This window comes from Mesoplodon densirostris, chromosome 12, assembly GCF_025265405.1.
Source record: "Mesoplodon densirostris isolate mMesDen1 chromosome 12, mMesDen1 primary haplotype, whole genome shotgun sequence".
Taxonomy (NCBI): Eukaryota; Metazoa; Chordata; class Mammalia; order Artiodactyla; family Ziphiidae; genus Mesoplodon; species Mesoplodon densirostris.
Genome location: NC_082672.1, coordinates 10,120,457 through 10,146,791, shown reverse-complemented (window position 1 = coordinate 10,146,791; position 26,335 = coordinate 10,120,457). Strand labels below are relative to the sequence as shown.

The 26,335-nt window shown below is 48.3% G+C and overlaps 1 protein-coding gene across 2 annotated transcripts in view; it reads left to right on the top strand.

Annotated features, from left to right (window-relative positions):
* ZDHHC14 (zinc finger DHHC-type palmitoyltransferase 14) overlaps positions 1-26,335 on the top strand; it is a 279,838-nt gene that overhangs the window by 238,191 nt on the left and 15,312 nt on the right. For both annotated transcript variants that reach the window (XM_060115169.1, XM_060115168.1), the window contains exons 5-8: positions 2,376-2,424; positions 19,253-19,355; positions 20,637-20,746; positions 26,034-26,136. In XM_060115169.1, the coding sequence (XP_059971152.1) occupies positions 2,376-2,424; positions 19,253-19,355; positions 20,637-20,746; positions 26,034-26,136 (365 nt within the window). The remainder of the gene's footprint in view (positions 1-2,375; positions 2,425-19,252; positions 19,356-20,636; positions 20,747-26,033; positions 26,137-26,335) is intronic.

The following is a 26,335-nucleotide window of genomic DNA, read 5'->3' as shown; positions in this document are numbered from 1 at the left end:
AATGTTTCTGGAAGTATCTGGACACACACCTCACTTGCTTCCCTGCAGCAGTGCTGAAACCACAGTGTGCTAAGGCTGAACTTAGACACGCACATTCTCCCCGCTGCTCTCTTGGTGGGGTTTGTACGGGGGCTGGGGGAAGCGGGTGGTATGGAAAGTTTAACATTAGTTCTTTTTAAATATTGGTCAATTTTGGACATGAATGGCCTATCCCAAACTTTCTTAGGCATTTTAAATCCTAGTTCCCATTCTTTCTGACTGAAATCCTTTTATCTGAACGTGACACAAATTTGTAATACACGATTGAGAACCATAACTGGGTGGGATGGGAAGCAGAGGCTTAACGTTGATTAGAGACCCCTTCACACCACCTGGGAAGGATGCCGCAGCGCTCTGCCGAGGCACCTGTTCAATTTTCAGAGTCTCAAAATGGCAAAAGTGTAACTAGGGTCCTATGTATGTGTTAACAGACAGTAGAAGCAATTGCTTACACAACTAGAGAAGACAGAAGTCCTGATATTCCAGCATATTTATGACACTGAAAAATAGTCTTTAACATCTTATATCTTAAATATATATGTATATTTAACATTACATCTGATATCATCTTTAGCAACTTCACAATGCCTATCTATCTGTAGTCACATTCATTTTTGGCCTTGCCCCTACACTCTGGATATCAAGCAGTTTTCACTTGCTCAGCCTCGCACATAAACTCTGGGAACACAAACACGCGCACACGCACACACAGAGGCACACACAGCGACGCCTGCCACCACAGTGGCATTTTTCATCTCCTCTTGAGTTTTACTCACCCTGGTTTCGGCAAAATGGAGCTTGCTGTAGTTTATGCTAACGTACTGGTAATCCAGCCTTCCACAAAAAAAGGCGTTCTGAGCTTATCTGCCTGCAAGTTACCCGACTGTTTTGGGCAGAAGCAGATAAAGGTTTTCCTCCCCCCTGCTTCTGCATCCTCACTACAGCCCCCACTGACAAAGCCCGCCTGACCCCCCCATTCGCTCTCGGGAAGGGCAAGAGGTTTTACGAGGCTCCGTGATCCCCCTAAGATTCTGGAAGCCTTGGCAAAGGCAGAGAGCTGTTTGAGAGTAGCTGGGGGACTGTCCCCTGAGTCCTCCCTGCCAGGAAGTGGGCTCTGAGAGGGGACACAGGACAGCGAGGGGTGGCCGGGGAGGAAGCCCGCGGTCACAGAGATTGCTGGGAAGGTGACATCTGGAAGCCGAGTCTGGGAAAGTGATGCAATCTGGGTTCAGTAGGGAAAGAGAAATCATTTCTTTTCGTCCCCTCCTTTTGCCTCAAGATTGTGTTTGCTCTGAGATCTGTCCATGTGCTGGCTTCACCCTCCTGGCTTAGCAGGGATGGAAGAGAACACCGTTCCTCGTTAGCTCTCCCACCGGTTGGCGTCCTAGCAAATGGCACATCCTCGTGCTCCCGCGGTGGCCAGTGGGCACAGAGGGGATGGGAGCTCGAGGAAGAACTGGAGCCGTCCCAACCTTGGCCTCCCAGTAGTCAGCCTGGCCTCCAGTTACACAGAGGAGTCTGGGGCCCTGCCTCTCTCTCCCACATTGCAGCCTCGCCAGCGGACAAGGCCACGGAATGCTCTAGAACCGGTCCCATGGCATCCGTCCTCCCCGCTTATCTCACAGCTGCCCCAGGGCCAGATTATGTCCCCAAAACACATGGACCCAGCCTCGCCACCCCAAGGTGGGACCACTAAGCCCCCACCATGGGGGCTTTTCTTTTTAAAAAGCATTTAACGCCAATACGTAAAATAAAAATCGCTTCTTGTCAGATGCATCTTTACTCAGGCCCCTGAAGACATGTTTTCTTGTGCAGACAGTTCATATTAATATGTCTGAAACCCAGAAGGAATCAGTAATAAACTTCAGCTTTGTGAGTTTGTTTACTCTGGGATGCAGAGAAAGACATCTTTTATGCGTAGCCTAGTTTACAAGATGCCCAGGGTCAAAAGTTAACAAACTTTGAGAAAACAGTCTTTCATAAAAGAAGAGAAAAAAAATAGCATACAGTATTCTGTTTGCCCATTAAAATGAGGAAAACAAAGGAGTAATCAGAACTATAATTTATGGGAAAGTATGCAGACATCCATCTGCTTTTATTGAAAAAATATCCTGCAGATGTTGGGTCTGCTTATGAATCTGCCACTTTCTTGTTGAATAACTTCAGTGGAATCTCAATCTCTGATCAGTGCACTGGGTTCTACAGAACGACAAAATGTAATTATTTAATGGCTCTTTAGACACCTATTATTTTTATGTAGATGAGAGAGCTTTCAGCCTGAAGGCTGTTTTCTGGAGGTGATGTTTGAATACTAAATTCTGCTTTCATTCCCACAGGTTCACAGCAAGCAGGATTCCTAAATGCTCTTAAGGACAGTCCTGCAAGATATCCTTTCCGGCTGTTGTTTTTTTACAATGCTAACGTGTTAAGTATTGGACTGGCCGTCTACTCCATAACCTGTTCATCTTGTGCCTTGGCTTTCCTTCTCATAAATTGTGTTCCCTTTCCTTCTGTAAAGTATCCAAAGAACTCCCTCAGACTCACTTGTGTGAGTAACAGCCTCTGAATGCTTGAACCTCGAAGTGACTCATTTAGCCTTGTTTAAATTGAAGTGCTCTTTCACTAGAAAACTAAGTGTGAATTCTTGCCCACCCCCAGAAACCCACACTGATTTGCGTTACATCAGGTTGGTCTGGGGAGAAGTCAGGCTGAGTTCCAACCGACTTCATTTGGATCAGCAGGTGGTCCCTACAGAATATTACAGACGCCCCTGGGTGGGTCCTGTCTTGGTGCAGTCACCACATGGGGATCCTCAGACCCTCTGTGTGGATCCTCTCTGGGGGCACAGTTCGGCGTTCCCCTGGGCAGTATGGTTAACCCCGTATTTATTTGTAGGAACAGAACACCTTTGCATAGCCCTGCATAGCCCTGAATGGATTAAAGATGGTCAGGCTCAAGTCATTCGGATTCATCCCATCCTCCCAAACGTATATATGGGCGTGTCACATGGTATTTTGAAGTTCTTGAAAGAAAAATTTCACCCGTTAAGTGCTTGAATGGGCTCCCACTCCCTCTCCTGTCCCCCTAGGTTTGACACTAATGAGTGTAGAGTCGGCCAGCTGGACCCACCTCTCTTTCTTCACATAACCAGTTAGACTGGACTTGAACTCCTTGTTACTCCCAGGAGAAATCCTCATCTTGTGGTAGAGAATTCTTAAAGAATGGAGAGCTCTGCTAAGATATACATATCATGTCCATCATTTAGCTGTTAAAGTAAACCAGCCCGTGTCCCTGGAAGCTGGTGTGTGTGTGATGAGCACACGTGGTCCCATATATGTATCCACACACACACACACACACACGTGGTATTAAATGTCTCCTTTTTGGTGCCTCTGTGTTCCTGGGCAGCACAGAATTTTGGCGGCTACTACAGATTCTGTAGTCAGCTGCTAATCTCTTAAAAAGGGGACAGGGACAGATGAAGATGTGTGAAGGCTCTTGGAGGGTACATTTCACAGGTATGTCCTGTCTTCTATTAATGACCTGAGAAGCTAGAAGTTGGCCAGAAGGAAAGGTTGTGCCGGGAATGAAATTCTCAGCATCGGTGGCTGCTAAAAGCAGGTCCCATGGGAAATGCCATCCTTGGTTTCCCTCCCCAACCCTGCCAGGGGTAACCATCCTCCGCCATCATCACTTGTGTGTCCTTCGGTTTTCCAGGCATGTTGCTTTGGCATAGCTTACAGCCAAGCCTTGTCTTTTCTTCCCTGAAGAAGAGGCTCGTCTAAGTCTTTCAGGAAATCGGTTCCATCATGAAAACATGCTGGTCTTGTTAAGTTTTATGAATGCAGCTCAGAACCGGCATTGAGGTCTGGGCTGCCAGCTGGAATGCTTTCTGAAGCCTCAAGAGTGTGGCAGGCTTAGCCACCTCCCCTCCCCGGTCCCGGGCACCTGTGCCTTTCCTGAGGCCATGGGCCCGTGCTGGACGACGCGTGGCCATGTACGCGACGGGCAGCTCTGCCGGGACGTCCTTCTAGAGCACGCGTCTGCTCGCGCTCCTGGTTTGGCTGCGCTCATCGTCTGTGTAATCAAGAGCATTGCACTCCCCAGTAAGGGGAATAGACGGGCGTCGCTGAGAGAAGGAGTGACAGTGTGTTTCAGTGGTGTGCAAACTGTGCTGTTGGTGTGGAAAGCGGACGAAGGAGAGAAATGCTCTTACTTGGTTCAGAGCAAGTTTTAACTTACCTTCCCTTGAAATATCGTTCTCAGGTCGAGGTAGAGAGTTTCTCCTATGGCGTGGTTCTTGAAAGCTCCGAAGAATCTCGGCCACTGCCTTTCCAAACAGTACTGCCGTATACAGGGCTGAGCCTCTCAACCAACAGCCAGGCATGTTTCCCTTTTACAGGTGTTATCCGGGCATGTCCTCCACAGTCAGAAGCTTGGCAGCTGCAGGTGTGGCAACACAACCTGCTCTGAGCGCATGTCAGGCCCCTTACAGCCTCCAGACACAGCTGCAGGGCACCCTGGCACCTCCGGGCCAGGGCCTTCCCCAGCACTGCTCTGGCACGTGCTGGCTGTATTAGCTTCCTGTTGCTGTTGTAACAAATAGCCAGAAAAAAAAGAGGCTTAAAGCAACGTAAATTTATTATCACCCGGTTCCGTAGGTTAGAAGTCCAATAGGCTCGGCTGATTTCTTCTCTGGGTCCCAGGCTGAAACCAAGGTGTCGCCAGCCTGGATTCTTATCTGAAGTCTCAGGGGAGAATCCTCCTCCGGCTCATTCAGGTAGTTGACTAAACTCATGGGGTGTAGGACTGAGGGCCCCTTTCCTTGCTCCGTTCCCTGACTCCTCCCTTCCTCTTCAAGGCCAGCAACAGGCGATCAAATTCCTGTCACGCTGAGTCTCTCCTGCCTCTAACGCTCATCTCTCTGACCTCAGCCCGAAAGACTCTCTGCTTTTAAAGAGTGGCCGCATCCAGATCATTCAGGAAAATCTCTCCATCTCAAGACCAATGACCTTTAATCTACAGACTCCCCTTTGCCATGTGGATAATGTATTCACAGCTGCTAGGGATTAGGGCATCTTTGGGGAAGCCATTGTCCTGTCAACCCCACAGGCCTTCAGGTAGGATGTACCCAGGAATCAGGCACTCAAGTGCAGGTGGGTTTGAGAGGATCTCTCTCTGAACCCATCCAGGAAGCTCATTAGAAGTCACCAGGTCACTTCTTAAGTTGACTCTGAATTCCCTCCCTTCCCTTTCTGCCCTTGTTGTTAATCTAGGAGAGAGGGGATGGGAGACAAAAGTGGATGGGCTTTAAAATATATATATAATATATATATACACACACACACACACACACATAAATATACATACACATATATATGTATATGTGCGTATGTGTATATATACATATATGCACGTATATGGGTGTATATATACATATATGCACATGTATGTGTATACATACACATATACAAGAATACATACACACACACATATATCTCCTGCCCTGAGTTCAGGTTGAAAATGCTAACAGAATGCCCCATGAGGTCCTTGTTGAATTAGCCAACCCTTCACAATTTAATAGATGAAGTTATTATCTAACTTTACTCCTGCTGACTTGGTCCCCACTTGGTTTTGTGGCGCCTCCTGATCCACTGTCAGGCTGGGCTCCTGCCTGGAAAAAGGTGACCTAAAGCTGAAGCCAAAATATCCCAGGGAGCTGCCCAGCCATACATAGAGACCCACTGATAAAACCACTCCATTTCTCTCTCGGAAAAGAGCAGAACCAAGAGCAAGGCTCCGGAGGAACTTGAAGAAAAGCTGCTGGTAGGGAGGGAGGAGCAGGGAGGCGACGATCTGGGCGAGGCTCCCAACCCGGATCTCCTGTATTTTTTTTTTTGGAAGTAGTGGAGAATTTCAGGAATGCCAGACACACCCGTAGGAAAGCAAAGTGCTGGGTTTTTTATTACAAAGCACAGAAACATTTGTGTGTGCCTGTAACACCTCTCCCCAGTCAATGGTGTGAAGACCCAAGGCAGTCTGTTCTGGCCATGTGTTTTCTGTTTAAATACATGCTTTGGGGAAGATGCCCTCTTATTGAGTGAGTCTGTTAAGAAGTGCTGAGTTCTGATGCTTTATCATAAATTCATATTCCAGAAGAAAAAGTATGCTTTAGTTTCTACTGGGTTGTGATGTATTTTTGAAAAAATGAGTTCTGGTTATAAGGGATAACATGTGTGATAAGTAAGGTTGTGTCCCATCAGGATGCCTGTTCAGTATTTCTGGCTCCTGCTTTTCCTCTGGACACCTGTGTGGCTTTGGAGGCGCCATGGAGATCGCCGCGTGGAAGCTTCTAAGGGGCAGCTTTTAGCTCCCGAGAAAGGTGCGCTAACCATGGGGGCTGCTCAGGAATGGTATGGCCTGGGGAGGACAGGTCACAGGGACAGTGGCACTCCAAAAGAGTATGCATCCTGCTGGTCAGGGTGGTAGGAGATTCTAGCCTCAGATAAATATTAAACTCAGTAGCTCTAAGCTCCCTTCCGCGGCTGAGGCCCTAAGAGTTTGGGAGTCTCTTTTGAGGTGGTCGATTTATGATGGATGAGACTGATCTGTGATGTTTCACACTCACAGAAGCCGTCCTCTGATGATGGCCGCGCTGCCCACGGCTCGTCCGCTCCAGACCTGAAGTCTGTGCAAGAATCTGCAAAGTACCAAGTTCTTAAAACAAGAGGAGGTTTTCTGGCTGAATTGCCCAAACCCAGGAAAGTCCAGGGCAGCCTTTGCAAGTGACCCCTGCAGAGTGTTCTCGGGCAAGAAAATATATTTAAAATGCTTCAGTAGCCTCCAATCTGATCTCCTGACAATAATACAAAAAGGTTTTGATGACAAATGGGGGCACAGGCAAAGGTTTCTCACCGTGGATTTAATCTGCAAAATATCCAACTCAAAAAGGTGTCGTTGATGAAATGAGAGAGATTAGAAACAAAAATGGCTAATTAGCCAGGACTCCGTATCAGAAATACTGCCAGGAATGATGGGAACATTGCTAAACTAAAAGCTCTTCATCAGGCCCACATGCAACCAGCAGGACTTTATAGGACAAAGGCATCAACCAGCTCATTCAGGAACTGAGCCAGGTGTCCAGGGGATGGTGTCTAGTTCCAGCGTGGAAGAGTTTGAGGAGGATTGGGTGTTGGCTCTTCTCTAAATGTTTGATACAATTCGCCTGTGACCAGCCATCTGGTCCTGGACTTCTGTTTGTTGGAAGATTTTTAATCACAGTTTCAATTTCATTACTTGTGATTGGTCTGTTCATATTTTCTGTGTCTTCCTGGTTCAGTCTTAGAAGGTTGTACCTTTCTAAGAATTTGTCCATTTCTTGCAGGTTGTCCATTTTGTTGGCATAGAGTTGCTTGTAGTAGTCTCTCATGATCTTTTGTATTTCTGCGGTGTCAGTTGTAACTTCTTCATTTCTAATTTTATTGATCTGAGTCCTCTCCCTTTTTTTCTTGATGAGTCTGGCTAAAGGTTTATCAATTTTGTTTATCTTCTCAAAGAACCAGCTTTTAGCTTCATTGATCTTTGCCATTGTTCTCTTCGTTTCTCTTTCTTTTATTTCTGCTCTGATCTTTATGATGTCTTCCCTTCTGCTGACTTCCCGGGAGGAGGTGGGAAGGAGACACAGGTGAGAAGGAGCGGGCGGGGGCGGCGGGAAACGTCGTAAGTGGCTGTGGGTAGAACGCCTGGCTCTGGCTCGCTTGCGGGCACTGAGCAGGCCCTTCCCGGGCTGTGGTGGGGAAGGGGAAGGACGTTCGGCCACCGGGGTCACCCTTGGCAAGAGCACGTCCAGCCTCGGAGCCCCTGGACCATCCTCCATCCTCTTCCTCCTGCCCCGTCTCCACCTCCCGCTTCCTGTGCTGGCTCGCCGTGACTGTGGCCACTTCCCTTTCATCTCTGCATCAGAGAAGCACGGGCAGCGGGGTGCGGGCTTCTGGGGTTCAGTGAGAAGTGGGGTGGCTGCCCGGGCTTTCAAGGGCCCCCCTGGCCTTCCCTGGGGAAAGAGACAAAAGGAGAATCTTCTCCAAAAAGGATGGCACTGGGTCTTCAGTCCACCCAGCCAGGCAGGTCCAACGAAGGAGGTCCACTCAGCCTCTGCTTCCTTCAAAATCATTATACTGAATGCCCACCACCTGGGCCCAAAACGTGCCAGGGTTACAAAGTCTAGAACGATCTGTCAGCCTTGAGCTTCAGAGCACATCAGCCAGCAGCCAGAGGAGCAATGAAAGATAGGGTGACTCATTCTTCTCAACGAGCATCTGTGGATGCCAAGATCTGAGCTCTGACTCTGGTTCCTTACAAGCTGAATAAGTCTTTTAAGTGACATAAAAATGTCATAGCGTGCACTGGAGGTAGGGGTAGGGTCCAAAAGGAGGCTGCATCTCCTGCAGGGAAGTCAGGAGGCTTCCACAGGCGGCAGGTGGCATTTGCATAGGGCCTGGAATGGTGGAGTTCTAAGAGGGACACGGAGGGGAGAGGACTGGCGGGTGTGCAGGGTGTGTAGGGGAGAGCAGGCCATCTGGAGGGCTGGAACCAGGCTTGTGTTCACTCTTTCACTTGGCAAGGTTAGCAGGGTGTGCGCCGGGAGCCCTAATGGTGTCAGCACCCGGATACTCTTACGGACACACACATACACACCGTGGGGATGGGGGAGGGTGCTGTGATGGCTGAGCCCTGACTGGGGGTGGAGGTCAATACCAATGGCTCCCAGGAAGCAGGTCCCAGCAGCACCGAATACCAGTGAAAGAGCCAGCGGCCTTCCTCCCCTGGACACCAGGAAACCAGCCATGAGTTTTGGCAGGTGAACGACATAATCAAGCTGCTTTTTGTTCTTGTTTTGTTTTTAAGCATACTCCTCTTGAAGCAAGGAACACAGTGGGGTGAGGTAGTGAGGAGATATTTGCAAAGGAAGGACCCTGAAATTGAAAACGGTGACAAGGGGACAGATCTGGGAGATCTGCAGTCAGATAGGACCTGGAGGAGAGCGGGAGGAAGGGGGGTCCGAGCCCTAGGTGACCCGGGGAAAGGGGCACAGCAGAAAAGGGAGACAGGTAGCATTGGTTTGGGGAGAAATGAGCTTGGTCTGAGCTACATTTACAAACAGAATCTAGGAGGTCGTACATGGAACCTCCATGTCAGCCTGGATTGTCTTTAGGGTCCTCTGTGGTTATTGCGTGAAATATGGAAGCAGGAAAAAACCGGGAGCCTGAAGTGAAATGTTCCAGCCTCTTAGGAAATGTCAGTGGTCACACAGAGTCAGGGAAGCCACATGGCTGGGCCCACCTCGCAGACTTCGGGGGTTCAGGGAGCTAAAGCCCCTCAGGAGCAGGGCCAGCAGGGGGAGGGGACGCCTGCCCACTAACGGTCACTTCAGTGGAGCAGCACTAACGTCCATTTCAAAGGGTTACACTCATTTCTGATTATGACATCGTTCAGATCTCCCAAAACGAGAAGGACCATTGGTACATCAGACGGTAACTGATTCTACGCAGTGGAGGCTTTGGGCAGAAAGCCTTTTTCGCCCCTAGTTTGTGCTTATTTCAAGGCACCGTCTGACAGGCACCCCCAGCCTAATGGGCATCGTTCTGGTTTAGTGGAATTTGGTAGAAGGCTTGGAGTCGGCCTGGGTGCTGTCAGAAAGGGGGCACTGGGGGCCGATGGAAAATCCATGGAGGCAGGACGGGCCCTCACTAGCCCAGCTCTCAGGGCCTGTCCGTCCTGGTGTCTGCTGATGCTCAGGGAGCCCCCGGGAGACAGGTAGGACAAGTGCCCGAGGTCTCACAGCAGGACCTCACCGAGAGGTTAAGTGACCCCGATTCATGCTCAGTGACTCAGTGACGTTTCCAGAACTAGAACCCAGCCCCTCCACCCAGGGAATCGAGAGCCTTCCCCGCTGCCCCTGGCCAGGTGGATTGCAGGAGTTCTGTGAAGAATAAGCATAGATTAGATCTCAGAAGATCCCAAAGTGGGAGAGGAGGTTTTTGGTTTTTAAAATCACCCAAGTGATACAAGAACATATTCTCACAGTAAGAAATTTCAAATAGTCAGAAATGTCAGGGTAAAAAGGAAGCGTTGCTCTTGACTGGTCATCATTCTGTAGGAGTTCTTGTCGGGTTTTGTGGGTCTTTACAGATGATCCTCTCAGAGTTTAAATACATATATGTGTGCATTCATACACACACACAAATGTACAGTTGGGGGGACTGCTTTACCTAAAGGAATCATACATACTCTTTGGATTGTTCTACAATTTGATTTTTAGATATTTCCTGAAGACGTTTCCATGTCAACACAAAGATGTACATCATCCTCTTTTCAACTGTTTTATAGAATTCCAGAGTATAGATGAACTGTAGTGTATTCTTCTATTGATGGATATTTAGACTTCTTTTATTACTGCTCAAAAAATGAGGTAGTGGACTTTCTTGTATGTATCTCTTTGTGTACAAGTGTAAGTATTTCTCTAGGATTGACAACTAGATGTGGAGTCATTGAGTTAAAAGCTAAGTGTAGTTTAAATATAGATTAATGTACCAAATTGTGCCCTAAAGATATTACACCAATTCATGCTCCATTTCTCCCCACTTTCACCCACACTGGAGTTGTCAGTGCTGTGATTTTTGCCGATTTGATGGGGAGAAAAAAATCGGTTTTAATTTCCATTTTCTGGATAATATTCAGCTTGCACGTATTTTCATGATTGTTAGCCTTTTTTTCTCACCTCAATGTGCCAGTTCAAACTCTTTGTCCATTTTTCAATTGGGCTGTTTCTTTTCCTATTAACATGTTCTTTATATAGTCTTTTTTTTTTTTTTTAAAGAAGATGTTGGGGGTAGGAGTTAATTAATTTATTTTTGCTGTGTTGGGTCTTCGTTTCTGTGCGAGAGCTTTCTCTAGTTGTGGCAAGCGGGGGCCACTCTTCACCGAGGTGCGCAGGCCTCTCACTATCGCGGCCTCTCTTGTTGCGGAGCACAGGCTCCAGATGGGCAGGCTCAGTAGTTGTGGCTCACGGGCCTAGTTGCTCCACGGCATGTGGGATCTTCCCAGACCAGGGCTCGAACCCGTGTCCCCTGCATTAGCAGGCAGATTCTCAACCACTGTGCCACCAGGGAAGCCCTATATAGTCTTAATAATAATCTTATAACTATCTTTTTCCAATACTTTTCTCCCAACCTATCACTTACCTTTTAACTTTACCTTTTTATACAAAAAAGTATAATTTATTAACAAATTCAATCTGTAAATCTCATCCTACATGGCTCTTAGGTTTTGTGCCGTACAGCCTCACCCCAAAATGATGCAAATATTTCCTTTATTTTCTTCTAATACCTTTCTATGTTGTTTCTTAAGTTTGGCACAGTAATTGATCTGTAATAGAATTTTGTGTGGGGGTTGTGAGCCAAAGTTCTAACTTCATTTTTCCCGAATGTTTAGTGAAGTGTCCCAATACCACTTACTAATCTATTCTAGCAGTTCTCAAACTTTTTGGTCTCAGAACTCTTTTACAGTCTTAAAAATTATTGAGGACCCCAGAGAGCCTCTGTTCTTGTAGATTATATGTATTTCTATATACCGTGTTTAAAATTAAAACTGAGAAATGTTTAAAACACAAGAATGCAAAAGAGTGAATGAGGACATCCTCTTGCATCACACAGCCTCCAGAAGAAGCCACCACGTGATAGGATGAGAGTGAAGCTGGGAAATAATGTTTTGGTGATGATAGGAAAATAGTTTTGACCTGGAGGATACCCTGAAAGGATCTTCGGGACCCTAAGTTTCCACAGGCCACACTTTGAGAACCACCAGTCTATTCCTTCACCACTAATTTGAAATGCCCTCTTTACCCCGCATGCCCACGGCCTGTTTAGACTGTTCTCACCTTGTTTTGTTTACTAGAAAAGTCTCCCTGCTCCTGCCTCCCTGATGTTGTTTTTCAAAATTCCTCACCTGTTCTTATACATTTCCTCTTCCTGATGAATTTTAGAGTCCTTTTGTCGAATTCCATTTTAAAAATTCCAGTTGGAATTTTGATTGGAGTTCTAGTGACTTCATAGGATTAATTTGGGACAACTACATACCTCTATCTCCCGGTACATAAGCGTTTAGGAGAAAGGATTTGAGAGACTGAAGGATGATGGTCCCATGATCCAGTCTGAAAGGTCCCAGTAACTTGATTTTCGAAGTGTCTGTCGTGTAAATCATCGGGAAGTCATCAGCCTCCACCCCAGACACAGTGGTGGGCCCTCTCATGACAGGGGCACAAGCTGTAGTTTCTTATCTCCGTCTAAGGATTATAGGGTCATCTAATTGATGAGGAAAATATACTGACAAGTTCCTGAACCTAAATATCTAAAAGCATTAAATGCTGATTTAGACCCTCAATCTAGAGGACAAAGGGTCTGTCGCTGAGATCTGCCCTTCCATCAAAGGTCTTCCTGTAAGTGAGCATTGCCTAACTTACTGTAATTTTTAGGGGGAAAAAAAAGAAAGAAAGAGATTACCAACAACATCTGTTTCTTATATTTTCAACATCAGAACCCCAGACAGAGACCTAAAGCAGAATAAGATGCAGGAGGACCCAGGGGTGCCTGGCTGGTGCCCACAGAGAAAGGCCCCTCAGCACCATGCGGCACCCTGGCCACATACGCCCAGTGCTCAGAGCGGAAAGCACCCGGGGCAGAGCCTTGGACTTGGCATTCCCTGGCCATTCTGGAATCCGAGGATTTTGGTCAATGAGGAACCCCACGTGAAATACAGACTTTTAAAAATAAACTGTTATCTGGGTTTGGCACTTGGCAAAAAAGCCTGTCGCCAGCCTGATTGCTGGAATGTGGGGAGATGGGTGATGACATATTAACAGAGACAAGTTCTTCACCCAGGGGTGGCTCTAAGGCCGTGGGACTGATGAACAAGGTTGGATGTCACGGGCAGTCTCAGCCTTGCTGTTGTGAGCTTTGAGGCTCCAAAGTTAGGGCCTGTCGTGTGACACTCCGTAGCTTGGGGCCTTGGGAAGGGTTCTTTCTCTCCTAGAAGTCTGCAGACCAAGTTCCAGTTCTATTATGCCATGAAGTGCGATGTGAGTTTTTATAAGTGGCTTGACTACTCTGGGCCTTAGCCCTTCATTTTACATAAAATTTTACCTATTTGTAAAATGAAGGCATTAGAATAAATCAGGACATTTTAACTTGGGGTCCATGTGTATCCATGCAGAGGCATCAGGGGGCGTTTTTAAGCCTCCTGAAATTATAAGGAAAAAAATGTGTTTACGTGCATTTTTTCTGAGAAAAGCGTAGGAACCCAATAAGGTTAAAAACCTTTGGTTCCATACCTCTCACCTTTTACGATTCTCCAAATACTGAGGTGCCCTCACCATTCTGTGCAATACTATTTCCATGTCTCTGCAAGGTCGTCTCCCCTTGCTCACCTTCCCACAGGCAAGCAGACCCCTGTTCCCTGAGGGTGGGGAGCTTACCTTCCCCCACCGTCTGCTGTCTGGAGTGCCGGGCCAGGTGCCTAGAAAGGCACAGAGCAGGCACTTCTGGGATTGCGTGGAAACCCAAGGGAGGGGCGCCTGCCTGCCGGCATTTTTCAGTCTGTTTCAATTCCGTGGTCATCTAGCGAGTTACCTCAGTGTGCAGCCTTTTGAGCTAGCGGCTGCAGGGAATCTAAAGCCATACTCTTGGCCACAGAGGGGGCTCCCTTTCTTTTTGCGGGGCTGGAGAGGAGACAGATGGAGGCTGGCAGTGGTAATGGCTGTGATTTGGAACCCATCTCTGATGCAATAAACATCCAGCTGCTGATTAAATTGGCTCCTACTGGAGTTGGCCTGTTTCCACTCACGTCTCTTTTTTTTTTTTTTTCTTTTTTTTTTTTTCTTTTACAAATTTAATCAGTTATACATATACATTTGTTCCCATATCCCCTCCCTTTTGCGTCTCCCTCCCACCCTCCCTGTCCCACCCCTCCAGGCAGTCACAAAGAACCGAGCTGATCTCTCTGTGCTATGCGGCTGCTTCCCACTAGCTATCTACCTTATGTTTGGTAGTGTATATATGTCCATGCCGCTCTTTCACTTTGTCACAGCTTACCCTTCCCCCTCCCCATATCCTCAAGTCCATTCTCTAGTAGGTCTGTGTCTTTATTCCTGTCTTACTCCTATGTTCTTGATGACATTTTTTTTTTCTTAAATTCCATATATATGTGTCAGCATACAGTATTTGTCTTTCTCTTTCTGACTTACTTCACTCTGTATGACAGACTCTAGGTCCATCCACCTCATTACAAATAGCTCAATTTCATTTCTTTTTATGGCTGAGTAATATTCCATTGTATATATGTGCCACATCTTCTTTATCCATTCATCCGATGATGGACACTTAGGTTGTTTCCATCTCCGGGCTATTGTAAATAGGGCTGCTATGAACATTTTGGTACATGTCTCTTTTTGAATTATGGTTTTCTCAGGGTATATGCCCAGTAGTGGGATTGCTGGGTCATATGGTAGTTCTATTTGTAGTTTTTTAAGGAACCTCCATACCGTTCTCCATAGTGGCTGTACCAATTCACATTCCCACCAGCAGTGCAAGAGTGTTCCCTTTTTTCCACACCCTCTCCAGCATTTATTGTTTCTAGATTTTTTGATGATGGCCATTCTGACTGGTGTGAGATGATATCTCATTGTAGTTTTGATTTGCATTTCTCTAATGAGTAAAGATGTTGAGCATCCTTTCATGTGTTTGTTGGCAGTCTGTATATCTTCTGTGGAGAAATGTCTATTTAGGTCTTCTGCCCATTTTTGGATTGGGTTGTTTGTTTTTTTGCTATTGAGCTGCATGAGCTGCTTATAAATTTTGGAGATTAATCCTTTGTCAGTTGCTTCATTTGCAAATATTTTCTCCCATTCTGAGGGTTGTCTTTTGGTCTTGTTTATGGTTTCCTTTGCTGTGCAAAAGCTTTTAAGTTTCATTAGGTCCCATGTGTTTATTTTTGTCTTTATTTCCATTTCTCTAGGAGGTGGGTCAAAAAGGATCTTGCTGTGATTTATGTCATAGAGTGTTCTGCCTATGTTTTCCTCTAGGAGTTTGATAGTGTCTGGCCTTACATTTAGGTCTTTAATCCATTTTGAGCTTATTTTTGTGTATGGTGTTAGGGAGTGATCTAATCTCATACTTTTACATGTCCCTGTCCAGTTTTCCCAGCACCACTTATTGAAGAGACTGTCCTTTCTCCACTGTACATTCCTGCCTCCTTTATCAAAGATAAGGTGACCATATGTCTGTGGGTTTATCTCTGGGCTTTCTATCCTGTTCCATTGATCTATCTTTCTGTTTTTGTGCCAGTACCATACTGTCTTGATTACTGTAGCCTTGTAGTATAGTCTGAAGTCAGGGAGCCTGATTCCTCCAGCTCCGTTTTTCGTTCTCAAGATTGCTTTGGCTATTCGGGGTCTTTTGTGTTTCCATACAAATTGTGCAATTTTTTGTTCTAATTCTGTGAAAAATGCCATTGGTAGTTTGATAGGGATTGCATTGAATCTGTAGATTGCTTTGGGTAGTAGAGTCATTTTCACAATGTTGATTCTTCCAATCCAAGAACATGGTACATCTCTCCATCTATTTGTATCATCTTTAATTTCTTTCATCAGTGTCTTATAATTTTCTGCATACAGGTCTTTTGTCTCCTTAGGTAGGTTTATTCCTAGATATTTTATTCTTTTTGTTGCAATGGTAAATGGGAGTGTTTCCTTGATTTCACTTTCAGATTTTTCATCATTAGTATATAGGAATGCCAGAGATTTCTGTGCAGTGGTAATGGCTGTGATTTGGAACCCATCTCTGATGCAATAAACATCCAGCTGCTGATTAAATTGGCTCCTACTGGAGTTGGCCTGTTTCCACTCACGTCTCTTAAAAAAAAAAAAATCAGTAAGTGGGTTTTGATACATTAAAAAGAAATTTATGTTTCTTAATCTTACTGTGGCATAGATATTTTCAACATCGCGCTGCCGGGTCAGTGAGAAGATGTGTTGTTCAGATATTCGCACCTCTGTCTGAGAGTGAATTTGAGGGGGATGGACTCCTTAAGGTGCCAGAGGTTCAAGAAACCCTGAGACGGAGGGTCCCAGTCTCCCCCAGCGGTGGTTGGGGTCAGCCTAGAGCCACGTGTCCCTTAGCAAGAATTCAGAAGGGAATCGGCCCATGGCTTTTCTGTCCTACTGGCAGAGCCAGACTTCGAAGCTTCAAATCCCTGCTCTGCTATTTCTTAAACAAATTACTTAACTACTTCCTGCCTCGGTTTCCCTATCGGTTAAGTGGGAATCACACTTCTCACTGGGTTGCTCTGAGGATTGATTGAGTTAATCCACATGAAGCTCCTGTTTTGTTTGAATTTTTGAATTTTATTTTATTTTTTTATACAGCAGGTTCTTACTAGTTATCCACTTTATACATGTTAGTGTATATATGTCAATCCCAATCTCCCAATTCATCACACGTGAGGCCTTTGGAACAGGACCTGACACACAGCCAGTGATGCCAGCCATTGTTACGAATGATGATGATTATTCCTTCAGACGTCCTGTGGGCGAAGTGGCAGCTATAAGGGGAGAGGCGGAGGGGGCTGCATCTTGCATCCTACCTTGAATTCGTCATTTGGACACAGCTGTGAGCTAACAGTGAAACTGCATTCTGCTATTTATAAAATGTTTCCAAGCACATGAGATATTAATATAGAACACTGCGTATTTGGGGGGTTGCTCTAAACATTTAAAACGCCACATCCACTGGTAATAACGCCTCCTTTTGGAGGTAATCATGTAAGTGGCATCACAAAAGGAACAGCAGCCGCAAAAGGAACAGGAGCCGCAAAGGGAGACATAGCCACGTTAGATGCTCTGACCTCCTCCACTTTCACATGCCAGCTTTTACATGGTTCACACGTGTGGATGTTACCTATGTTTTGACGTGACCATCATTCTGCCTGGATTGTAAACTGTTGTTGACATCTAAGTATTTCCGAGACCGAAGTTGGGCTCTTCTTGTATTATTCAGTAAACACATCTTTTGGTTCGTTCTTCATTCTTTCTTTTCTACCCTTGTTTCCATTCCACTTGTCACCTCCTCTTTGACCTTTTTGCCTCTTGTCTTTTCCTTCCAGCCTCTGCAAAGTCACTGCCAGTGTCATCCCCCTTTATACAACGCAGTTCTTCCGACGCAGGCTTCCCACTGCTTCCTCGTCATTTTCCCTGGGCTCCACTTCACCTCTGCTTTCAAGCCAGTGCGGGCAGGGCTCCCACGTGGCTGCCTCCCCCATCTGTGTCCTCTTGGGTGGGGAGATGAGGCTGAGAGGGGGGGCGTCTGTGAGCCCCAACCTGTCAGGAGGTGGTTGAGAATGAGATCCTCTTTGCTACCTGGGCCACCATCCCTGTGTCCCCATGTGCAGCGAGGCCTCTGCCATAACCATTTGTCCCCCTGGACAACACTGGCAGAAAAGAAGGGCTGGTGGCAGCCCTGGGGAGGGGCCTGCTTCTCTGCATCTCCTCCCCACCCCTCCGTACTTATCCCCTTTTTCAGAATCCACCTTAGTCTTCCTCTTCTTGGTAGGTGCAACTCCTCCTGCAGCCCGTTCACCTCTTTCCTCCATGAGGACCGGGGCAGCACTCCCACCCACCAGGGACACCTCTGTTGGATCTGCAAGACCCCGCTGCTTTGCACTGTCTTCACCTTGGCCAGCTGGGCATCCTCCTCTTGAGATGTCCTTTTAATTTCTGGGCGGGGCTTTTCTGAGGCCTTGCAGTTTCTAGAAATTTAAACCTTAGAAAGAAAAATAAAGCATTTTCCCACTTTTCCAAGGGCAGACCCAGTGGTGTATCCCGTTGCTGAAAGTCAGTTAACAAGCAGGAAGCGCATTCATTCCCCCTGCTTTATATGCAGCCCCGCATGCCGGACAGTGGCATTTGTTAATCATGACTTGGCAGATGATGGCGCTGCACCGGATGATCCATTCATTTCTCTGCTCTGAAGATAAATGATATCCAGTCCTGAAAAAAAAATCAATGGTGATGTATTACAGCATGATCTATGGCTTCCATCCCTGGAAGCATTAGGAAAGCATGAGTATTTACTTTCTCTGGCCTGTAATTTATCAGTGCAGGATGCATGATGGATATTTAAACTCCCAGACCTATGATGAATTTTTTTTTCCTGAGAAACATCTTTATCTTGTAAATAGAATTTTATAAATATTTGTGGGACAGGAATATTCTCTATTCTTTTCGAATTGCCACACTCTTGGCTGATTTATCGTGTCTGTTGAAGAATGCCAGGCTTTTTCTCCTTTGGTTTTAGTGCATCTTGTGGAACTCGAGACTCCCCATCACTCGTCTGGTGTGGAGCCAGGTTTTCTAGCTGCCTGTCAAATAGCTGAGGACAGCCATATGTGTTGGGGTTGGCTGAGGGGCTGGGAAAAGGTCCCCTAAGAAAAAATACCGCTGACCCTGATGCCACACTGAGAAATGGCCCCGCCGGATCAGAAGTGCATCCACAGCGGGGGGCAGGCAGCCAGTGGGTGGAAGGGCCATCCAGGGAGAGAGGAAGCCAGGAAGATAAACCCTGCCTGGTCTCAGCCGCCCGAGGTCAGCCCTGCAAGTGACTGTCACAGCCTCAGATCAGGTCGGGAGAGAAACCTGTCAGTGCTACAGTCCCAGCTTTCAGAAGCCAAAGGTAGAACCTGTGATTGAAGTGATGTTCAGTATTGGGTCCATTCGTCAAAGGCCTGGGCCACTGCCAGCGCCAGCCAGGGTGCTTCCTGGTTTTGCTGCCGCCGCCTTTGGCTACACAGTGAGTCACGAGGAAAGGGCCAGGGTTTGGCGGGAAGGACAGTCAGAGGAACTGTCAGCCATGAGAAAGGAACGAGACCTGTTCAGGGAGCCCACCGATCACTTAACTGAGCACAAACGCTGTGCCGTGAAGGAGAATGTGGCCTCGTGCCTGCCCCTGAGGGTCTCCTGTGGCTACAAGGCCACTGATGCCAGGCTAGGTGGACACAAGGGCCTGAGTGAGGGCCTGGGGGCGATTTCTGTCCAAATCTCAGTCATCCAGCTCCCTGGGGCCCTAAGAACGTCACGGTCCTACTGGTTCACCTCCTTGACTCCGGGTACCGTGCTGGAGGCCGTGGTCTGCTTCTTCTCCGTCTGGTCCATCGTGGGTCTCTCGGGTTTCCACACGTACCTGATCAGCTCCAACCAGACCACAAATGAAGACGTAAGTTCCTGGTGGGGTGGGACGCGGGCATGTTCTTTCGTGGGAAATAGAGAAAGAAGAGGTAAGGGGCCCAGGCTCCCTTTCCAGATGGGAGCCCCTGGGAGCAAAGAGCCTGCAGGGGAAGCATTTTCCGACATCAGTCTCCAATTTCTCTATTGCGAATCTCCAAACTGTCCTGCTCTCTGACCACGTCACTTAGATAGTAAGATCGGCCGAGTGACCCCCAATTCCAAGGCCCGAGGAGGGATTCTGTTCTATTCCTTTGCAATAATTCTATCAGCAGCTTGTCACCCTGCCCCGATGAAGAGAGACCTCACAGGCTGGCCTCTATCAGATAACGGCTCCATTTCATTTTGGGAGGCAATCACACTGACCCAAAGTTTAACTTTTTATCCAGGATTATCTGCCTGTACTTAATGCAGATGGAGAGGAAATATAAAACCAGAAAACGTAATGCTGGAAAATGTTTCTTCGTGAGCCAGGTCCTTTTTGCTCTGAATATTTGGATTCTGACAGAAGCCTCTGTCAGTACATGAATTAAATGTCTCAGAATTAGTTTGCCTCAAAGGCTTGAGAAAAACCAGTGCTGATGAGATAGATGAGTTCCGAGAATATTAAGACAGTTATTTGTATATGGTAACTGAGAACACTAGAAATATCCTGCAGAATTATTTTGCAATATGATGAGGCTGAATTCAGGCCATAAGTGGGCAATTAAGGACTTCCCTGGTAGTCCAATAGGTAAGACTTCCCCTTCCAATGCAAGGGGTGCACGTTCAATCCCTGGTCGGGGAGCTAAGATCCCACATGGCTCGTGGCCAAAAAAACCCAAAATATAAAGCAGAAGCAATACTGTAACAAATTCAATAAAGACTAAAAAAAAAAAAATAGTCCACATCAAAAAATCTTTTTTAAAAAAATGGGCCATTAGGGGAGGTGTGTTACTCCTCTCTGCTACCATTCATTTCATTACTATTTAACACACTAAATGTAGCATCAGAAAATCTCCACTGGCTTATGTGAGCTGCCTTTTAAGTACCATGTAGTAGAAGTAAGAGATTATTTTCCCCAGAGGATGTTATTTCTCCCCAATCTGACCTGCTGTTTGGGGATATTTCCAAGTTTGGGCTTAATGCCAGTTTTCCTTGCGAAAGGTACCTCAGTTTTTCTGTTGAAGAAATGAGTAAAGATCATTGCATTCTTTACAGGCTTCTTCTGATCGGCCCGAACTGTGACATTGGTGTGATGGATACTGTGTCACTGACTATCCTTTTCTTTCAGATTAAAGGATCTTGGTCAAATAAAAGAGGTAAAGAAAATTACAACCCCTACAGCTACGGAAATATCTTTACAAATTGCTGTGTTGCCCTGTGTGGGCCCATTTCTCCAAGGTAAGATTCAAGTGGCACGATCCCCTATAACAGACCTGGGGAAGCACACACCCTAGTGTGTTAGCACAGGCCTCGGGCAGCAGTGACCCGGCCACAGCAATGACCGCCAGCCAGGTCAGCAGTCCGCTCTGTGCTGCGGAGACGTGGCCTTAACGCAATAGAGATCTGGCTTGTGTTATGCTTGGCATAACTTTCTACTGAATTTGTGTCAAGTTTGGGGAAAATGCCCTCAGGATCAAAACAAGGACACTGAGTCATGTGACCCCATGAATTATTAAATGATGTTGAACATCCGTGACGAGCAGGGAGCTGTCATGAGGGAGCAGGACACAAGGTAGGAAGCAATTAGAAAGCCTGTAGCAATAAGTGCTAAGAGCTGAGCTGTGCAGAATAGAGATGCTAAAATAGTTGAGAGGGAGAGATCCGTGTGGGCTGAAGCAGTGGAGATTGTGGTGATGATAAGACAGCAGTCATATTAATAATGGCCGTGGCTGACATTTACTGAATAGTGTTAGGCTCTGTTTTAAGTGCTTTACATGGATTAACTTTTAAAACGTCACTCTGGGGCTTCCCTGGGGGCGCAGTGGTTGAGAGTCCACCTGCCGAGGCAGGGGACACGGGTTCGTGCCCCGGTCCGGGAGGATCCCACATGCTGCGGAACGGCTGGGCCCGTGAGCCATGGCCGCTGAGCCTGCGCGTCCGGAGCCTGTGCTCCGCAACGGGAGAGGCCACAACAGTGAGAGGCCCGCGTACCGCAAAAAAAAAAAAAAAAAAAAAAAAAAAACCTCACTCTGTACCTATGAGGTCGGTACTATTATATCCCATTATATGGAAGAGGAAACCAAGGCACAGAGAGGTTAAATAACATGCTCAAGATCACACAGCTGGTAAATGCTGCCTGGTCAGGACTCAAACCCAGGCATCTGACATCAGAACCTGTGTGTGTCAATGGTGGAAGCTGCCTCCAAGTCTTGATTGTTTATGAGTTACGCCCATGTAGAATATTTCCAACAGATTAGCCAAATCAGACATTATTTACTAAGCAAGTTTTCCAGGTTTCTAGAATGAGTTTCCAAGCCTTCCTCGCTTTTGGCCTCTAACTGTGTACATGGAGAGAAGCCACAAAAGCTACTGGCTTGTGTCCACAGCAGCCCTGCTGTGCACTTAGAGCTGCACGGTCAGTCATCACTGACTTGTGCTCATGGAACACAAACTGGGTTTGATCATCAGCCTCAGTGAAGCTTCATTAGGGAAGGAAGAGTGATTCCCTCCCCCACCCCACCCCCAAAAATATCAAACACATATTCCAAGGCCATTTATTAATTGGTACTGGATTATAGTTCCTGGTGCCATTGGGTAATTAGAAATTGATCATTTTCCAGTTTGGGTCTAGAAAGTTGGGAGCCCAGTGTGCCGCTCGTCCTGAATTTGCGGCCCTCGGGGGCCCCTGACCTGCCCCTCCCAGGCCTCCTCTGAGGAGGGACAGCAGGAAGGGACAGCCCAGGGCTCTGGACGGAAGGGCTGCCTCAGGCCAGGGCGTCCATCATGCCTGGAGGGTGCCCCTCCCCCAAGAGAGCTCCAGACTCACCCAGGAGTCCCTCTTGGGGCTCTTTAGGCCAGAAAAACCCTCTGGAAATGCTTGTTTTTTCACAATTTAGCTTGTGTTTCCTCCTGGTGTGTGTTTATTTGTGGATAGTGGGGACAGGCCATGAAGCACAGAGTAGAAGAGGCAAAAGAGACCTGAACAAGCATCTTACCCCGTCTCTGAAATAGACACCTGAATCTAGGAAAGGAATGTGGAAGTCTCACGTTTTGCCCGAATCTCTTTTCCCTTCCCAAGTCTTTGATTTGCATTTGGCGCCATTCTGTGATGTTTATAGATCAAATCTTGTCATAGAGAAGTTATTTCTTCCGCAACTGGATTAAATTTGCTGGTTTGGCTAAGTTGAGGCTGTATTCTTTCCAAAATCCAAGTCCCTCTGGATGGAGCATTTCTCAGGGATGGCCCTCGCCTCAGAAGAGCTTGACCACTCGAGGGTTTGTGCAGGAAGATGGGGCACTGCCCTCTCTCGCTTGCCCACAAGTTCCCAGAGCTGGCCTGGGCAGGAGTGGGCAGGGGGAGGGTGTTTGCCTTCGCTGTTCCCTCCTGTCACCTTCCTCGCCCTCTGCTCTCTCTGCCCTGCTTCACCCAACCCCTGGGCACTAAAAGAGCACCAGGGCCTTCCACGGGCATCCCAGACGGGCCTGAAGAATGAGCGGTGTCCCTCGCCTCCGGGACTAAGGACCACCTGTGTGCCCAGCGTCATGTGCCTGGGATGCCTCTAAAGCATAGTGTAACAATGTACTCACGAGGGAGGGAGAGGGTGTCTTCAAGATTCCCCATGAGAGCCATGGAGCACGGGGGCAAAGACCTGTGTCCCATTCCCTGCAGTGTCCCCAGAGGTGGGGGGTGGGCAGCAGGGTGGGAACAGCCAGGTTTGGGAGGGGGTCCTCATAACAAGTCTGGCAGGAGGAATGGAAGATCGGAAAGACAGAAAGTCCCAAGGTGTGGTCAGGGTCAGGCCCTACGGGCTGGTGCTGTGGGTCAGCCAGTCGTAAGAATTCACTTGGCCGCTGTCACTGAGCACGCGCTGTGTGCTGGGGGCCAGGGATGCGCCTGAGAGAACGTCAACAATACAGGTCTGTCCAGGGCAGGTCTGCGCAGGGGGAGGGGCTGGGACGGGGTCGGGGTGCAGGTTCCATGGACACCTGGCAGGGCTCCCCAGAGGAGGGGGGTGTAAGGTGTGAACCATTCTAAAGGATCCGGAGGAACTGGGGAAAAGGAATTGTGCGAGGAGAGAATGGACAGCATGTGCAAAAGCCCAGAGGTGAGAGGAGAGCCCGGCTTGTCAGAGGAGGAACTGGGGGAGTGAGGGGGGTCCCGGGGGGCAAGGCAAGAGATGAGATGAGCTTAGGAGGGGCTCGAGGGCCATTCTGAGGGCCAGAAGGAGACTTGGGGCAGAGTGTCACAGTCTTGGGTGCGTGGCTGGTACTTTAAACAGGCTGAACGCATGGGAAGCAGGCTGAGAACAACTTTTTCTATAATCCCTGCTGTCCCCACTCTTTTGATGACCTAGTTCTTTTTCTGCTCCTGGATGAAATCCCCTGCAAGTCCCTTAATTTCCCCTGTCAGTTGAGAAAAAAAAGGACTTGGGGCACTTTCATTTCCTCCACAATAGTGTCATTTCAGTGAACCGGAACGTCAGAGTTCAGTGAAAGTTAACATTTTCCACCCCGTCATCCCTACCAGGGCTGGGATTTCAACATAGCTTCGGGAGCAAACAGTTTGACCCCCGGCATGCCCCTTCAAGCCAGCTGCACACCGGCTGTCTCCCAGGGACCGAGCCCGGCCCCGCCCCTGGATCTCATCGTTGGCAGGAGCGGGTGACCCCTCTCCCCAAGACATCTTTCTGTGCCCTTTCCTTTGCTCTTTGACACCCTTGAAGGCGGCTGCAGACTTGGTCCGAGAATCCCTTTGACGGTCCTGCATGGGGATCCAACACCTTCCCTTTGGAGGATGGAGGTTCTTGTAGCCTCTTGTTTTTTCTAAACCTCAGGGGATGTGACTGAAACTGAAGCAGAGTCCCACTTCCACATCCTGTCATAAGTATTTTTTAATGGCTTCTTAGTCTGTCGCTGGAAGACCTGAGGTGGTAGCTGTGATGATAACCCGTATCTTCTGAAAGCCAAGCTGACACGTGGAACAGCCTTCAGCCGCCCGGGCCCCGCCCCCAGGAGGAGGAGCGAGTGGGCACGTGGATGTGCTTGGGGCGTCCCTCAGAGGCCCAGCCCCACCCCACGGGAGGCCAGGGCGGGAGCCCCACTTAGTGGCCGAACCTCCTGTTGCCCCTGGCAGTTCCGTCCTTAGACCCAAGGTCAACACGGAGTCTTCACTCAGGGAGGAAATAGGCAAAAACCCTTTTGATGGCAAAGTAAGCTTCACCCTCACCTCCTACCTGGGCAACAGTGCCATAGAGTAAACGCAGAAACATTGTTTAGGAAACTTGTTGGTGGGAGACCGAGGACCCGTTTTTACTAGCTCAGTCAGAAGCATTTGCTCAGCACCCGCTGGGTGGCAGCTGTGGAGATAATGATGATTAAGAAGACCCCGTTTTGGGCTTCCCTGGTGGCGCAGTGGTTGGGAGTCCGCCTGCCGATGCAGGGGACACGGGTTCGTGCCTCGGTCCGGGAGGATCCCACATGCCGCGGAGCGGCTGGGCCCGTGAGCCATGGCCACTGAGCCTGCGCGTCGGGAGCCTGTGCTCCGCAACGGGAGAGGCCACAACAGTGAGAGGCCCGTGTACCGCAAAAAAAAAAAAAAAAAAGAAGAAGAAGACCCCGTTTTTGCCCTTGTGGTGCTTACGCTCCATGACAGGTGCACATGGAGACAGGTGGAGCCAGCATGATGTGATACGGTGCCCACGGTGCCCACGGTGCTCCGAGGGCGGGACAGAGGGGCCAGCTCCTCCGGGACAGTTGCCATGGGGGAGACGAGATGAAGCCTGGCCTCGGGAGCTTGCGGGCTGCTCGACAGAGAAGACACTCGTATACATCACTGTGACATCAGGCCAGCAGTGGCATGTGCCATCGGGAGGATCGCAGGCAGGGCTAAGAGAAGCCAGATGAGGGAAGAAAGCGGATATAGGGCCAAGAGCAGGGGCTGGAGGCGGAGAAGAATGGACAGGGGACGGGAAGGGAAAGTGACTTCGGGCAATTAAAAGCCAGAGCCTGAACAAAAGTAGAGACGACAAAGCAGAGAACGCACAGCGGGTACGTAGCTTCTGTTCCCGGGCAGAGCACTGGCACATAGTAGGTGCTCAGACACGCTTATTGAAGGAATGAAGCTGTGAACGCCATGTGTGATAAGATGTGGATTTGAGGCCGGAGAGGAAGGTTGGGGACAGGTTGTGTGAGGCCTGAAGGCCGAGCAACGGGTCTGGGCTCCGATGGCAGGTGATGGAGGCTGTGCAGGCAGGAGGGGTGATGTGATCAGGACGGGGGCAGGGGGGAGCGTGGGGCCTGCAGCAGGTGGCAGGGAGGGAACAGGTGCTCCAGGCGTTTCTAAGGGCAGAAGTGGTAGACTCTGGAGCCTGACCACACATGAAGGCGAGCAGAGGTGTATTCTGAAGTGCCTTGGGAGCCCGTCACAGAAAACGGACCCCCGAGATGGAAATTGAGAGAACGTTGTCGGTGTTTTTGACTTTTTATTCGCTCTCTGACCCCTGCATTGTTCTGTTTTCTCTTGCAGCCTAATTGACAGAAGAGGGTACATCCAGCCTGACACCCCACGGCCAGCCGCGCCCTCCAATGGGATGGCCGCGTACGGGGCCACACAGTCACAGAGCGATACGGTAGGACCTGCAGCGCCCCACAGAGGCTTCTCTCCCACATCTGTGTTCACTGACCTGTAGCAGTCAGTCGCCTAGAAAGCTTCCCGGGACACCCCTGGGCTGGCAGGCTCAGAGAGGGCAAGGAAGCGTTAAATTAAGGCGATATCCGCCAAAGGCTTACGCCCCCCGCCCAACAAGGTGGTCCGTTTGTTCGGGCTTG